Source organism: Anomaloglossus baeobatrachus, chromosome 1 (assembly GCF_048569485.1).
Source record: "Anomaloglossus baeobatrachus isolate aAnoBae1 chromosome 1, aAnoBae1.hap1, whole genome shotgun sequence".
NCBI lineage: Eukaryota > Metazoa > Chordata > Amphibia > Anura > Aromobatidae > Anomaloglossus > Anomaloglossus baeobatrachus.
The window spans coordinates 720,067,989-720,085,218 of record NC_134353.1 but is presented as its reverse complement, the minus strand read 5'-3'; the positions used below and the strand labels follow the sequence as shown (position 1 = coordinate 720,085,218).

The 17,230-nt window shown below is 48.3% G+C and overlaps 1 protein-coding gene across 3 annotated transcripts in view; it reads left to right on the top strand.

The window, feature by feature from the left end:
• The window catches only part of SFSWAP (splicing factor SWAP), a 237,666-nt gene that overhangs the window by 32,234 nt on the left and 188,202 nt on the right, over nucleotides 1–17,230 (top strand). For all 3 annotated transcript variants that reach the window (XM_075322143.1, XM_075322151.1, XM_075322159.1), the window contains one exon: nucleotides 10,423–10,499. In XM_075322143.1, the coding sequence (XP_075178258.1) occupies nucleotides 10,423–10,499 (77 nt within the window). The remainder of the gene's footprint in view (nucleotides 1–10,422; nucleotides 10,500–17,230) is intronic.

Genomic DNA, 17,230 nt, shown 5'->3' with positions numbered 1-17,230 from the left:
CTCCCTCCGGCCTTGTCACCTTTCGCTCATGCACAGCTTACAAGCATTGCATGTGGGTATCCATTACCACTCCTCTGGCCTTGTCACCTTTCTCTCATACACAGCTTACAAGCATTGCATGTGGGTATCCATTACCACTCCTCTGGCCTTGTCACCTTTCTCTCATACACAGCTTACAAGCATTGCATGTGGGTATCCATTACCACTCCTGTGGCCTTGTCACCTTTCTCTCATGCACAGCTTACAAGCATTGCATGTGGGTATCCATTACCACTCCCTCCGGCCTTGTCACCTTTCGCTCATGCACAGCTTGCAAGCATTGCATGTGGGTATCCATTACCACTCCTCTGGCCTTGTCACCTTTCTCTCATACACAGCTTACAAGCATTGCATGTGGGTATCCATTACCACTCCTCTGGCCTTGTCACCTTTCTCTCATGCACAGCTTACAAGCATTGCATGTGGGTATCCATTACCACTCCTCTGGCCTTGTCACCTTTCTCTCATACACAGCTTACAAGCATTGCATGTGGGTATCCATTACCACTCCTCTGGCCTTGTCACCTTTCTCTCATGCACAGCTTACAAGCATTGCATGTGGGTATCCATTACCACTCCCTCCGGCCTTGTCACCTTTCTCTCATGCACAGCTTACAAGCATTGCATGTGGGTATCCATTACCACTCCTCTGGCCTTGTCACCTTTCTCTCATGCACAGCTTACAAGCATTGCATGTGGGTAGCCATTACCACTCCTCTGGCCTTGTCACCTTTCTCTCATACACAGCTTACAAGCATTGCATGTGGGTATCCATTACCACTCCTCTGGCCTTGTCACCTTTCTCTCATGCACAGCTTACAAGCATTGCATGTGGGTATCCATTACCACTCCCTCCGGCCTTGTCACCTTTCTCTCATGCACAGCTTACAAGCATTGCATGTGGGTATCCATTACCACTCCCTCTGGCATTGTCACCTTTCTCTCATACACAGCTTACAAGCATTGCATGTGGGTATCCATTACCACTCCCTCCGGCCTTGTCACCTTTCTCTCATGCACAGCTTAGGCTGCTTTCACACCTCCGGTTTCTGCAATGCGGCACACTCCGGCAGTTTGCAGGAAAATCGCAACCGGTTTTTTTTTGCTGCCGGTTGCGATTTTCCTGCATAGACTTTAATTAGTGCCGCATTGTGCCGCATGGCCTTGCGTTCCATCCGGTTTTTGCCGCATGCGGCAGATTTAGCCAATGCGGCGGCCGGATGGAACGTTGCCTGGCACGTTTTTTCGTGCGGCAAAAAAAAAACGCATCGTGCCGCATTCGGCCGATGCGGCGCATTTTTCAATGCATGCCTATGGCGGCCGGATGCGGCGCGATGCGGCGATAACCGCATCTGGCCGCCGCATGCGGTTTTTGCCACTGCACATGCTCAGTAGCATGCCGCAAGCGGCAAGAAACGGACTGGCCGCAAAGGAAAAACTTATGCAAAGGATGCGGTGTTTTCACCGCATCCGTTGCATAGCTTGCACAGCCGGATTGAGCCGCAGAGCTCAAGCCGGATGTGTGAAAGCAGCCTTACAAGCATTGCATGTGGGTATCCATTACCACTCCTCCGGCCTTGTCACCTTTCTCTCATGCACAGCTTACAAGCATTGCCTGTGGGTAGCCATTACCACTCCTCTGGCCTTGTCACCTTTCTCTCATGCACAGCTTACAAGCATTGCATGTGGGTATCCATTACCACTCCTCTGGCCTTGTCACCTTTCTCTCATGCACAGCTTACAAGCATTGCATGTGGGTATCCATTACCACTCCTCCGGCCTTGTCACCTTTCTCTCATGCACAGCTTACAAGCATTGCATGTGGGTATCCATTACCACTCCTCTGGCCTTGTCACCTTTCTCTCATGCACAGCTTACAAGCATTGCATGTGGGTATCCATTACCACTCCTCCGGCCTTGTCACCTTTCTCTCATACACAGCTTACAAGCATTGCATGTGGGTATCCATTACCACTCCTCTGGCCTTGTCACCTTTCTCTCATACACAGCTTACAAGCATTGCATGTGGGTATCCATTACCACTCCTCTGGCCTTGTCACCTTTCTCTCATACACAGCTTACAAGCATTGCATGTGGGTATCCATTACCACTGCCTCCGGCCTTGTCACCTTTCTCTCATGCACAGCTTACAAGCATTGACAAAAGGAGAGAGGAAGGGCACTACCCAGTGGGATCACCTGGTATACAAAATTTATGTAAGACAAAAGGAGAGAAAAGAGTATACCAACACACGGGATCACCACAATATTAACCAATGTACACTTGTTCACATCTACTATTTCTCTATACCGGATACGGGCCTTGTATACTAATGATTGGAGTGCCCCTACTATAATTATATATAAAGAAATTGTACATGATTGTATTTCTGGTTCCTGGCGGACATGTTTGTTATGCCTATGGCTTTTTAAATGTTTTTAACTTGTGTCATTGTGTGTCTTATAGTAATTTTTCAGTGTGGAGACATGTGTCTCGTGTTCTGGTTCTTTAATAACCTAATAAAAATTTAATATACATTGGTTAATATTGTGGTGATCCCGTGTGTTGGTATACTCTTTTCTCTCCTTTTGTCTTACAGCTTACAAGCATTGCATGTGGGTATCCATTACCACTCCTCTGGCCTTGTCACCTTTCTCTCATACACAGCTTACAAGCATTGCATGTGGGTATCCATTACCACTCCTCTGGCCTTGTCACCTTTCTCTCATACACAGCTTACAAGCATTGCATGTGGGTATCCATTACCACTCCCTCCGGCCTTGTCACCTTTCTCTCATGCATATTGAGCATAGCTTGCACCCCATCAGTCTACAACCCCAGATACACTACTCATGGTCGCCTCAACTGAGTTCTGGGCTGATGAATACCAAAACGCGTACTCTGCTCTCCAGTAGTTAGGAATAGAACACTTTTTAAAAATAATCTGTCACCAGGTTTTCCCTATGTCATCTGAGAGCAGCAGTGTGTAGTAGCTGAGACCCTCTTACCAGCGATTCATGGGCTGTTTGCTGCAGTTTTAATCACTTTGCTGCAGATCTACCAGTTCTCTGAGTGTTGAGGCCTCCATTACTGATAGGTGTCATTCTGCCTATGCACAGTGTACACAGTAAGCTGCCACTTCGGCGGTAGGTGCTGTGTAACACAGAGCTCATAAATGGTGATTATAGCTGTGCTGACTTTACATTCTCAGGATAATTAAGGGAACCTGTCACCAGGCTTTCCTCTATAAGCTGCGACCACCACCTGTGAGCTCTTGTATAGCACATTCTAGAATACTGTGTATAAGAGCCCAGGCCATGCTGTGTAACCTAAAAACATATTTTACTATACTCACCTGCGGGGTGATCAGGTGTGATCTTGATCTGGTGCCTCCTATCATCCTTCCATCACTTCCCTGCTTCATGCGGATGACGCGTCGTACGTCATCCACAGAGGCCTCAATTGTGCTCCTGCACACCTGCACTTTGATCTGCTCTACCTATGGCCATGCATATGCTGCCGCCGGTCGGTCCATGTATACGACCCCTTAGTCTAGAAGATGTCAATTTTTCCACTGCTTTGCTGTCGGCACAGACTAGGCTTTGGTGTCACATCTCAAGTGATGGCCTCTAGTTGCAGGTTACGGCTATAATTCCAGGTCCAGTTCATCCAGAACATCACTTCCAGGGGAAATGAGCCCAGTCACCAGTTACATACAGACATATATGACCCATTCCAGTTCCCGGATGTAAGCCCCTAGATCTCGCTGTGTACAGAGCTCTGTTCTGAAGCCTATAAGGTGGTGACGCAACGTAGAGACTCACTTTTTATGTAAAATATGTAAAGTGTAAAATGCCTTTTGAAGGCGGCCAGTTACATTAAGCCATTGATTTCCAGTCAAGTAATCCTTAGGCTGTCCTTAAGAAACTGAGCATTTTCTATCTTGCCATCGAAATAATTGATGTCCCCCTAGCCATATAAAGCCTTTAGAAATGGGCTGAGCGATTTCTTTTCATTTTGCCTGATTAGTATTCATTGGGAACAATTGTTGTATTGACCCTGGGTAAATACATTTTCCTCAAGACTCGTACTAATATTTTTCTCAGATTTGATTTTGCAAATTGGCCAAATGTAAGCATTTTTGATGAACGGAGTCTGAGTAATAAGGCAGAGACGGGAAAATAAATGAAGTGATTGCCAATTTTTCATGTGGTTGATTCGGCAGCGGTTCATTCTGACTCCACGAACCACACTATTCATGTCAATAAATAGTTTTCCGATTTGATTTTGACATTTACGCAGACGTGTAAACAGTGTTATTATTAAAAAAAAAAAAATATTTCTTACAACCGGTTTTTAACCCCTGCAATCTGTTATCTACTGCAAAAGGAGTGCATTAAATATCAGCTGTAAATGTCATGTCTTTGTACTGTCGTCATGTCCAATTAGGCATTGTTTAGAACAAAAAATGTTTCCTCGGATTAAATACAGAGCAATACATAGTCATTCGCATGTACAGCGGACTGTCTCTAGTGTCCAGTGTTATATTCAGTGGCCTCTCAGCACATAGGAAGTTGTCTGCAGTACTTTTGGGATTCATTCTGTCTGTTTTGTTTTGTTTTTTTTTTGTTTTTTTTATATACCTCCGGCTCATTCTGCATACTATCATTACTTCATTTAACCTAAAAATCATCATTCAGCATAGTTTATTAACAATTTTAATCATTTTAATTGATTGTACATCATATGGTCCTTCTATTCATTACATAACTTAGGGTATGTGCGCACGTGTGCGTATTACATGCAGTTACGCTGCGTTCTGCACCGCAGCGTAACTGCATGCGTCCTGCGTCCCCTGCACAATCTATGGAGATTGTGCAGGGGCCGTTCGCATGTGGCATGTTAGAACGCAGCGATTCGTCTGCTTGCCGAATCGCTGCGTTCTAAGAAGTGACATGTCACTTCTTTCGTGCGTTCTGCATGCTGTCTATAGGGAGAGGCAGCATGCAGAGTGCACGAATCTGCCGGCACCATGTGCTTCAGAACGCAGCTTTTCAGCTGCGCACTGAAGCGCACATTTTCGGTGCGGTGCAGAGCGCAAACGTGCGCACATAGCCTTAATCAAGTTAGAAGGGTTTTTTTTTTTTTAGTATTTTGAGGACCTGTTACTTGCACAAAAATAGTGAAATAACTTCAAAATCGAGTGAAATAACTAAAAAATCCATGAAGTTCCCTTATTTTGCTGCTTTTTTTGCATTTTGGACTGTATCACTCCATCACAAAGAGTGCTTTCTAGAACAGGGGTCTTGAACATGCGGCCCCTGAGGTTGCGTCATGCAATTTTCAGGCACCGTAGACTCCTTGATAATCATGGACTGGTGCAGGGGGCCACTGCTGTCAGCGCTTTTTCAGTTGAGTATGTGTCCTTGGACAAACGCTCAATAGAAATCTTTTGCTGCGCAGAGATAAGCTCTCTGCAGAGCTATACCAATGCCAGCCACAGGCCAATCAGAGGCCAGCAGCTGACATTGGTGTATGACGTCAGCTGCTGGCCTCTAATTGGCTGTCAGCTGGCATTGGTATAGATTTGCAGAGAATTTGCTACAAGAAGGGGACCAGGATGGAGGACATTACTACAAGATGTGGACCAGGATGCGGCATTACTAAAAGTTGAGGACCAGAATGAGGCATTACTACAAGATGGTGGGCATTACTACAAGATGGGGACCAGGATAGGTGACATTACTACAAGATGGGGACCAGGATGGGGGGCAATACTATAAGATGGGGACCAGGATGGGGGGCATTACTAAAACATGGGGACCAGGATGGGGGGCATTACTACAAGATGGGGACCAGGATAGGGGGCATTACTACAAGATGGGGACCAGGATGGGGGGCATTACTACAAGATGGGGACCAGGATAGGGGGCATTACTACAAGATGGGGACCAGGATGGGGGGCATTACTACAAGATGGGTACCAGGATGGGGGACTTTACTACAAGATAGGGACCAGGATGGGGGGACATTACTACAAGATGGGTACCAGGATGGGGGACTTTACTACAAGATGGGGACCAGGATGGGGGACATTACTACAAGATGGGGACCAGGATGGGGGGCATTACTATAAGATGGGGACCAGGATGGGGGGCATTACTACAACATGGGGACCAGGATGGGGGACTTTACTACAAGATGGGGACCAGGATGGGGGACATTACTACAAGATGGGGACCAGGATGGGGGGCATTACTACAAGATGGGTACCAGGATGGGGGACTTTACTACAAGATACGGACCAGGATGGGGGGACATTACTACAAGATGGGTACCAGGATGGGGGACTTTACTACAAGATGGGGACCAGGATGGGGGACATTACTATAAGATGGGGACCAGGATGGGGGACATTACTACAAGATGGGGACCAGGATGGGGGACATTACTACAAGATGGGGACCAGGATGGGGGACATTACTACAAGATGGGGACCAGGATGGGGGACATTACTACAAGATGGGGACCAGGATGGGGGACATTACTACAAGATGGGGACCAGGATGGGGGACATTACTACAAGATGGGGACCAGGATGGGGGACATTACTACAAGATGGGGACCAGGATGGGGGACATTACTACAAGATGGGGACCAGGATGGGGGACATTACTACAAGATGGGGACCAGGATGGGGGACATTACAACAAGATGGGGACCAGGATGGGGGGACATTACTACAAGATGGGTACCAGGATGGGGGACTTTACTACAAGATGGGGACCAGGATGGGGGACATTACTACAAGATGGGGACCAGGATGGGGGGCATTACTACAAGATGGGTACCAGGATGGGGGACTTTACTACAAGATAGGGACCAGGATGGGGGGACATTACTACAAGATGGGTACCAGGATGGGGGACTTTACTACAAGATGGGGACCATGATGGGGGACATTACTACAAGATGGGGACCATGATGGGGGACATTACTACAAGATGGGGACCAGGATGGGGGACATTACTACAAGATGGGGACCAGGATGGGGGACATTACAACAAGATGGGGACCAGGATGGGGGACATTACAAGATGATGGGGACCAGGATGGGGGACATTACTACAAGATGGGGACCAGGATGGGGGACATTACTACAAGATGGGGACCAGGATGGGGGACATTACAAGAAGATGGGGACCAGGATGGGGGACATTACTACAAGATGGGGACCAGGATGGGGGACATTACTACAAGATGGGGACCAGGATGGGGGACATTACTACAAGATGGGGACCAGGATGGGGGACATTAGTACATGAAGTGGACACTGGTATATGAAGGCAACCAGGGTGTGCACGTTACTACAAGATGTTGTCCAAAATTACTATATGGTGCCGATTTGTAATACAATATTATTTATAAGAAGGGGATAAAATGTAAAAAAAGTCATGATTTTTTTTTAACCACTATAAATGCTGTTTCATATACAAGCTAAAATAAACAAAAGAAAAAGTGAACATTTGTTATTCCTACATCCGTAACGTTCCCAAGCTATAACAGTGTACTATAACGCATACGATTAATGCCATTTTAAAAAATTACAACAAATGAGCAAAAATTGTTCTAAAAAAAGTGATCAAAAGGTGTATAGAAAAAATATGCTATAATTAAAAATGGCACTTTGTCCAGCAAAGAATGCGGGCCCCCTCAAAATTCTAATTTTTTTCAAACATGCGGCCCATACACGCAGCTAAGTTTAAGACTTTAGGAGAAATAAATGTAATTATGTGAAATTTCTGCTTTGCAGTTAACTGTTCATTTCCATTTCGTCTTCTCTGTGGGGTCCGCTTTCACCTTCCCATCCCAGATACTGCCAATATAGCCCATCATCTGCTCTAGCAGTCTTCCAGTCTCTGAAGCGGCAGAGCTCTGGTATCATTTGGAAGGGAGTCGTGAAAGCGCAGGACACCAAAGAAGACTAAGGAAATGCCGCGCTGGACTGGCAGCAAAGCAGAGATTTCACATACTGCGCTCAAGAAAAAAAACTGTGAGCACCTCAACAACAAAGTGACACAGTGCAAAGTGGAAGAGAGCGGCAGAAATAGGAGCTCGTGGCTTTTTTTTTTTTTTTTTTTTTTTTTTAGAATATGCAAAGTATGTAACTTTTTTTTTTTTTTTCAGCATATTACAGTTCCTCTTTAGAAGACCTTGTGGTTGTTTTTTATGAGACATATTGACTTTAGTGAATGCTCTCTTTTGAGAAGACTGCACAGCTATCAAGGCTGGATAACCTGTTAGACTTTCACTTCCATCATAGTAAATGTACAGGCCATATTCTGTTGTACTGTGTCCCTCAATGCACTCAGTCCCCAGGAACCATTAACGATCATATTTTCAGGATTTACTTAAAGGGCACCAATCACCAGGATTTTCCTATATAATCTAAAGCCAGTGCTGTACTGGCACTATCACGCTGATTCTATACATACCTTTAGTTATGATATCGATTGTATAGGTTTTGAAACACAAGCAAGTAAAGTTTGTAAAATGAACAGTTTTTTGATTGGCAGCAGGTGCCGAGCAGCTAATAGCTGGGGTGGGATTTGATAGGGGGAGGATGGACAGACAGAAATCACTATCTATTATTTATGCTAATTCCATTATAGAAGTTTGTGGCTAAAAATCATGGTGGCTAAAAGGACCTGTGCTGATGTCATACCCATGTGACCAGAAGGGGTGGGGCTTCAGGCATCAGAAAATGTTGCTTCCTGGTATCAGCTAAGTTGCCTGAGGCCCTGCCCCTTTTGGTCACATGGATATGACATCAGCACAGGTCCTTTTAGCCACCATGATTTAGCTACAGCCATTAGTAAAACATTTCTATAATGGAATTAGCATAAAAGTGGGAGGAACTAGCGGGAGGGGGGGGGCAGAAATCACTATCAGATCCCACCCCAGCTATAGCAGCTGCTGTCAATCAAAAAACTGTTAATTTTACAATCCTAACTTGTGTTTCTAAACCTATACATCCGAACTGACAACTAAAGTTATGTTTAGAATTAGCCTGATAGTGCCAGTATAGCACTGGCTATAGGTTATATAGGAACATTTTTGCAATTGGTGCGCTTTTAAAGGGAACCTCACAGGTGCAATATGCACCCAGAACCACAAGTAGTTCTGGGTGCATATTGCTAATCCCTGCCTAACCGTCCCTGTATACACTAGCATAGATAAAGAGATCTTTAGAAAAAGTATTTTTAAAGATCTTTTATGATATAGTAATGAGCGCAGAGACTAGTCACAGGCTTTATTTCCTGCTCTCATTTTGCCCTCTTAGTATGGTAGCACACCCACAGGGGTATACTAACCTGCTATTCAATGCAGCATCATTAGCGGTGATGCGTGTACCTCTTCCTGCTGTCACCGCTGATCAGAAGTTCGGCACTTCCAGTCATGCGCAGTAGACCTCTCTGAAGTCGGGACACGTACATCCGGCTTCATATTGTGCATGAGCGGAAGTGCTGGGACTTCTGATCAGCGGTGACAGTGGACACAGGTACACGCCTCACCGCTGATGATGCTGCATTGAATAGCATATTAGCAGACCCACAGGGGTGTGTAACACGCTAAGAGGACAGACTTGTCAAGGGATATAATGCCCTTGTGACTAGTCCCTGCTCTCATTAGCATATCATGAAGATCTTTTAGAAATACTTTTTCTAAAGATCCCTTTTATCTATGCTACTAGATACAGGGACAATTAGGCAGGGATTAGCAATAGGTACCCAGAACGGCTCATGGTTCTAGGTGTATATTGGGTCTGACAGGTTCCCTTTAATGTTGAATATGCCACTGGACATGTATGTTCATACAATAAACAGTGGATTGCATTCATCTACTAGACAGTGATGGCATTAGTTTTGCAGAAATTATGCAGAGAATAAAGATTAATCTGCTATCTGTTCAACTTTAAAACTTTAAATTATGGAATGATGAGGGGCATTCCCCCCTCTGCAGACCGCGAAGAGAGGGGAGCCTACTTCTGCAGCCAGCTGTCCTAGAGCCACACACAAGAGGAGGGGGGCACTGCTGATTCCCCCCCCCCCCCCCCTACACACCTCTTCCCCACCCCCCTTTACGGACACAGAATTAAACCGAGAAACATAGAGACAAATTTGGAGCACAAGAAAGTAGGGCTGGAATTGCAGGAATTTGTACTTGTGCATTACACAGGTCTCCCTATCAGAAACAGAGTTTAATTTTTGCATTATATAGTCTCAATCACTAAGCGCTTCTATGTCTGTATTTCTCAAGTATCTGTACATTGTCATTTAGCTGTGTTTTTTTTTTTTTTTTCTCTCTCCCCCCTGTCTTCAGACTCAAGCGATGTTGAAGATAACGAAGAACCCTTTATTGCACCGGAAGGGTTAAATGTTCCCCCTGATGTTGAACTGGTAAGCATAAATTCAGAGCGCTTTTTTTATTATTATTTTGCTTGAGTGGGGTGGTTGTTTTTAAAACTACCATAATGAACTGTGACAGCAAAGATAGTGGGTGTGCACATGCCCATGTTCACATTACCATATCTATGGATTCTGGTTCATCGTTGTGACAAAAAACTGCTTACTGAAAGTGATTGCTCTCATTATGAAATTGATACTTAGAGAAAGCTCCTCAACTGCATATTTTCATGCTGTCCGCTCTCATTCTGCTTGAGAGTCTTGTCTTGCATAGTGTAAAGCTTTCTGCAGAGGAGACAGACCTCCAGAGCCTGGCCAATTATATGCAGTATAAGGTGGATAAGGAGTTAACTCGTGTGATATTAGTCACCTCTCTCAAGTCTAGTAATGACAGCAACTGTGTGAGAGCCCAACCACCATTGGCACATGCCAAATGTAATTGTTTGGGGTTTGATGCATGCTATTTTCTTTGTCGCTCCATTGGGAGACCCAGACAATTGGGTGTATAGCTTCTGCCTCCGGAGGCCACACAAAGTATTACACTTAAAAGTGTAACGCCCCTCCCCTTCTGCCTATACACCCCCCCGTGCATCACGGGCTCCTCAGTTTTTATGCTTTGTGCGAAGGAGGCACACATGCACGCATAGCTCCACAATTTAGTCAGCAGCAGCTGCTGACTATATCGGATGGAAGAAAAGAGGGCCCATAACAGGGCCCCCGGCATGCTCCCTTCTCACCCCACTCTGGTCGGCGGTGCTGTTAAGGTTGAGGTACCCATTGCGGTTACATAGGCAGGAGCCACATGCTGTTTTCCTTCCCCATCCCTTAAGGGCTCTGGGTGAAGTGGGATCCTAATCGGTCTCCAGGTACTGGGACCGTGCTCCCTCCGCAGCCCCTGGGGAATCTGCTGGACAGGAGCCGGTTATCGTCAGGGACAAGGCCCTGCTACTGTGAGGCACTCTGTGTCCCCTTGGGGACGGCGCATGGAGCGCTTGTGTCATACACGCTGCAGCACTGCTGGGTGTGTTAGTGCGCCGGGACTACCGCGCTGACCGCGCTTATTTGCCGGCCGCGCTTATAACTTTAGTCCCCGGCTTTTGCTGCCTAGTACCGCATATTCCCGCCCCCGGGCCTGCCAGTCAGGGTAAGGGCGAGACGCTGCACAGGACGTCAGCGCTGAGGGCTGGAGCATACTTTGTATCCTCCTCCCCCCTCACTGAGCACCGTGGGGCACCAGATTCCCGCACTTTCTAGGGCACGCCCACGGCCCCCTCCTCCTCACAGAACGCCGGCAGCCATTCCTGTCAGCACTTCTGAAGCTGGAGAGGAGAGACGGCTCTGGGAGGCCCAGGCAGGGACTCTGGTGGTCACACAACCGCTTTGGGCGGTCGGTAAGCAGCACCTGTTTCTAGGTGCTGGCCCCCCTGGTGCCGAAGTGTATATATATATATATGCTTATATGCTATACATTTACTCTGTACGGTCGCACTGTTGATTTTTGGCTATATACCCTCCTGGATTGTACTCAGTGGAGACAACAGCATGTCGTCCGCAAAAAGCAAGGGTGCCAAAGCACAGGCTTACTTTGCAACCTGTACCTCATGTGCGGCTATACTACCGGCAGGTTCCACCGACCCTCATTGTGTGCAATGCTCGGCCCCTGTGGCACTTACTCAGCCGGAGCCTCTGCTAATGGTGGCCCAAGTGGAACCACCTGCTACCACTGTCCAGGTGACAGGGACGGAGTTTGCAGTATTTGCTGACAAACTTTCTGAGAGTATGGATAAATGGTCTGCTAAGATACTAGAAGCCTTGCAGTCCAGGCCGGTAACACAGGCCCTGGGCACTGTTGAATCATTGACCCCAGGCCCCCCTCGGTTGGAGCAGCAAAGTGCTCCTGGGGTGACTCATAGGTCCCAGGGTGAGGTCTCTGCAGAGAGGCAGTCCAGAAACACCGAGCTTGTCCAGATAAGCGCTTTTCTAAGCGCCTTAAGGACACACGTTATCCCTTCCCCGCTGACGTTGTCAAGGGTTGGGCTCAGTGTCCCAAGGTGGATCCTCCAGTCTCCAGACCGGCGGCTAGATCCATAGTTGCCGTGGAAGATGGGGCTTCACTCAAAGATGCCACTGACAGACAGATGGAGCTCTGGTTGAAATCCATCTATGAAGCTATCGGCGCGTCCTTTGCTCCGGCATTCGCAGCCGTATGGGCACTCCAAGCTATCTCAGCTTGTCACTCGCAGATTAATGCAGTCACACGTGCCTCTGCTCCACAGGTGGTGTCCTTAACCTCTCAGGCGTCGGCGTTTGCGTCCTACGCCATTAATGCTGTCCTGGACTCTGCGAGCCGTACGGCGGTAGCTTCCGCCAATTCGGTGGCAGTCCGCAGGGCCATGTGGCTACGTGAATGGAAGGCAGACTCTGCTTCCAAAAAGTTCTTAACCGGTTTGCCATTTTCTGGCGACCGCCTGTTTGGTGAGCGATTGGATGAAATCATTAAGCAATCCAAGGGAAAGGACTCATCCTTACCCCAGTCCAAACCAAACAGACCTCAACAACGGAAGGTACAATCGAGGTTTCGGTCCTTTCGGCCCGCGGGCAGGTCTCACTTCTCCTCGTCCAACAGGCCACAGAAGGGTCAGAGGGACTCCGATTCATGGCGGTCTAAGTCACGTCCTAAAAAGACCGCCGGAGGAACCGCTCACAAAGCGGCCTCCTCATGACTTTCAGCCTCTTCACACCGCATCCTCGGTCGGTGGCAGGCTCTCCCGCTTTTGCGACGCCTGGCTGCCACATGTCCAAGACCGATGGGTGAGAGACATTCTGTCTCACGGTTACAGGATAGAGTTCAGCTCTCGTCCTCCGACTCGTTTCTTCAGAACATCTCCGCCCCCCGAGCGAGCCGATGCTCTTCTTCAGGCGGTGTGCACTCTGAAGGCAGAAGGAGTGGTGATCCCTGTTCCTCTTCAGCAACAGGGTCACGGTTTTTACTCCAACTTGTTTGTGGTGCCAAAAAAGGATGGATCTTTCCGTCCTGTTCTGGACCTAAAACTGCTCAACAAACACGTAAAAACCAGGCGGTTCCGGATGGAATCGCTCCGCTCCGTCATCGCCTCAATGTCCCAAGGAGATTTCCTAGCATCAATCGACATCAAAGATGCTTATCTCCACGTACCGATTGCACCAGAGCATCAGCGCTTCTTGCGTTTCGCCATAGGGGACGAACACCTTCAGTTTGTGGCACTGCCTTTCGGCCTGGCGACAGCCCCACGGGTCTTCACCAAGGTCATGGCAACAGTAGTTGCAGTCCTACACTCTCAGGGACACTCGGTGATCCCTTACTTAGACGATCTGCTTGTCAAGGCACCCTCTCAAGTGGCATGCCAACACAGCCTGAACATTGCTCTGGAGACTCTCCAGAGATTCGGGTGGATCATCAATTTCCCAAAGTCAAATCTGACACCGGCCCAATCACTGACATATCTTGGCATGGAGTTTCATACTCTCTCAGCGATAGTGAAGCTTCCGCTGGACAAACAGCGTTCACTACAGACAGGGGTGCAATCTCTCCTTCAAGGCCAGTCACACCCCTTGAGGCGCCTCATGCACTTCCTAGGGAAGATGGTAGCAGCAATGGAGGCAGTTCCTTTTGCGCAGTTTCATCTGCGTCCACTTCAATGGGACATTCTCCGCAAATGGGACGGGAAGTAGACGTCCCTCGACAGGAACGTCTCCCTTTCTCAGGCAGCCAAAGCCTCCCTTCGGTGGTGGCTTCTTCCCACTTCATTGTCGAAGGGGAAATCCTTCCTACCCCCATCCTGGGCGGTGGTCACGACGGACGCGAGTCTATCAGGGTGGGGAGCGGTCTTTCTCCACCACAGGGCTCAGGGTACCTGGACTCAGCCAGAGTCCTCCCTTCAGATCAATGTTCTGGAGATAAGGGCAGTGTATCTTGCCCTAAAGGCGTTCCAGCCGTGGCTGGAAGGCAAGCAGATCCGAATTCAGTCGGACAACTCCACCGCGGTGGCATACATCAACCACCAAGGCGGAACACGCAGTCGGCAAGCCTTCCAGGAAGTCCGGCGGATTCTGCTGTGGGTGGAAGCCACAGCCTCCACCATATCCGCAGTTCACATCCCGGGCGTAGAAAACTGGGAAGCAGACTTTCTCGGTCGCCAGGGCATGGACGCAGGGGAATGGTCCCTTCACCCGGACGTGTTTCAAGAGATCTGTTGCTGCTGGGGGATGCCGGACGTCGACCTAATGGCGTCCCAGCACAACAACAAGGTCCCGGCATTCATGGCACGGTCTCAAGATCACAGAGCTCTGGCGGCAGACGTCTTAGTTCAGGATTGGTCGCAGTTTCAACTGCCGTATGTGTTCCCTCCTCTGGCACTGTTGCCCAGAGTGTTACGCAAGATCAGGTCCGACTGCCGCCGCGCCATCCTCGTCGCTCCAGACTGGCCGAGGAGGTCGTGGTACCCGGATCTGTGGCATCTCACGGTGGGTCAACCGTGGGCACTACCAGACCGACCAGACTTACTGTCTCAAGGGCCGTTTTTCCATCTGAATTCTGCGGCCCTCAACCTGACTGTGTGGCCATTAAGTCCTGGATCCTAGCGTCTTCAGGGTTATCTCAAGAGGTCATTGCCACTATGAGACGGGCTAGGAAACCAACGTCCGCCAAGATCTACCACAGGACGAGGAGGATATTCTTATCCTGGTGCTCTGATCAGGGTTTTACTCCCTGGCCATTTGCCTTGCCCACTTTTCTTTCCTTCCTTCAATCCGGATTGGAAAAGGGTTTGTCGCTCGGCTCCCTTAAGGGACAAGTCTCAGCGCTCTCTGTGTTTTTTCAGAAGCGCCTAGCCAGACTTCCACAGGTACGCACGTTCCTGCAGGGGGTTTGTCACATAGTCCCTCTTTACAAGCGTCCGTTAGAACCCTGGGATCTGAACAGGGTGCTGATGGCTCTTCAGAAACCACCTTTCGAGCCAATGAAGGATATTTCTCTTTCACGCCTTTCGCAGAAAGTGGTCTTCCTAGTAGCAATCACATCACTTCGGAGAGTGTCTGAGCTAGCAGCGCTGTCATGCAAAGCCCCTTTCCTGGTGTTTCACCAGGACAAGGTGGTTCTGCGTCCGGTTCCGGAATTTCTCCCTAAGGTGGTATCCCCCTTTCATCTCAATCAGGATATCTCCTTACCCTCTTTTTGTCCTCATCCAGTTCACCAATGTGAAAAGGATTTGCACTTGTTAGATCTGGTGAGAGCACTCAGACTCTACATTTCTCGTACGGCGCCCCTGCGCCGCTCGGATGCACTCTTTGTCCTTGTCGCTGGCCAGCGTAAAGGGTCACAGGCTTCCAAATCAACCCTGGCTCGGTGGATCAAGGAACCGATTCTTGAAGCCTACCGTTCTTCTGGGCTTCCGGTTCCCTCAGGGCTGAAGGCCCATTCTACCAGAGCCGTGGGGGCGTCCTGGGCTTTGCGGCACCAGGCTACGGCTCAGCAGGTGTGTCAGGCGGCTACCTGGTCGAGCCTGCACACTTTCACGAAACACTATCAGGTGCATACCTATGCTTCGGCAGATGCCAGCCTAGGTAGGCGAGTCCTTCAGGCGGCGGTGGCCCACCTGTAGGAAGGGGCCGTTTTACGGCTCTATTACGAGGTATTATTTTACCCACCCAGGGACTGCTTTTGGACGTCCCAATTGTCTGGGTCTCCCAATGGAGCGACAAAGAAGAAGGGAATTTTGTTTACTTACCGTAAATTCCTTTTCTTCTAGCTCCAATTGGGAGACCCAGCACCCGCCCCTGTTCCCTTCGGGCTGTTGTTCTTTGTGTACACATGTGGTTCATGTTGAATGGTTTTCAGTTTTCCGAACTTCCTTCGGATTGAATTTACTTTAGACCGATTTATAAGTTTCCTCCTTCCTGCTTTTGCACCAAAACTGAGGAGCCCGTGATGCACGGGGGGGTTTATAGGCAGAAGGGGAGGGGCGTTACACTTTTAAGTGTAATACTTTGTGTGGCCTCCGGAGGCAGAAGCTATACACCCAATTGTCTGGGTCTCCCAATTGGAGCTAGAAGAAAAGGAATTTACGGTAAGTAAACAAAATTCCCTTCTTTTGTGGGGAGGGAGGAGGTAAGGGTTCTACTTTCTTTGATTAAGAGTGCTGCTGTATTCAACTTTTTTAGCTGCTTGGACACTTCCTTATGGATCTGAAACTACGTTTTTTTTTTTCTTTTTTGAGTAGGTCTTCTCTTTTAAGCATACTCCAAAAAAAAACCAAAATCCTGCTAGGGCTTATTTTTGGGGTGATTTTGTTTCGGGAAACAAGGTAGATGAGCTTCAAAGGAGCACTAAAATGGTGGTGGCAAGGCCTTTAGCAAGCCCCTGGGTGCCATAGTAATAAACCCATTGGCACCTAGGATCACGTCACAGGGCACCTGATACCGTATTTCCCCGAAAATAAGACCTCCACCGAAAATAAGACCTAGCATGAGTTTTCAGGGAGGCTTAAATATAAGACATCCCCACAAAATAAGACCTAGCCGCGGCCAATAATGAAGTGTCATGCAGCGGTAAAAAAGTTAGACACTGCAGGACACTTCATTATAGACAGCGAACACCCCTTAAAGAAAGGAGAGAAGACACCTCTCCCCGATCATACTCTCTAGACGCCGACCGGGAGCAAGTGAGCTCATCAAAGTCCTGCAGCGGA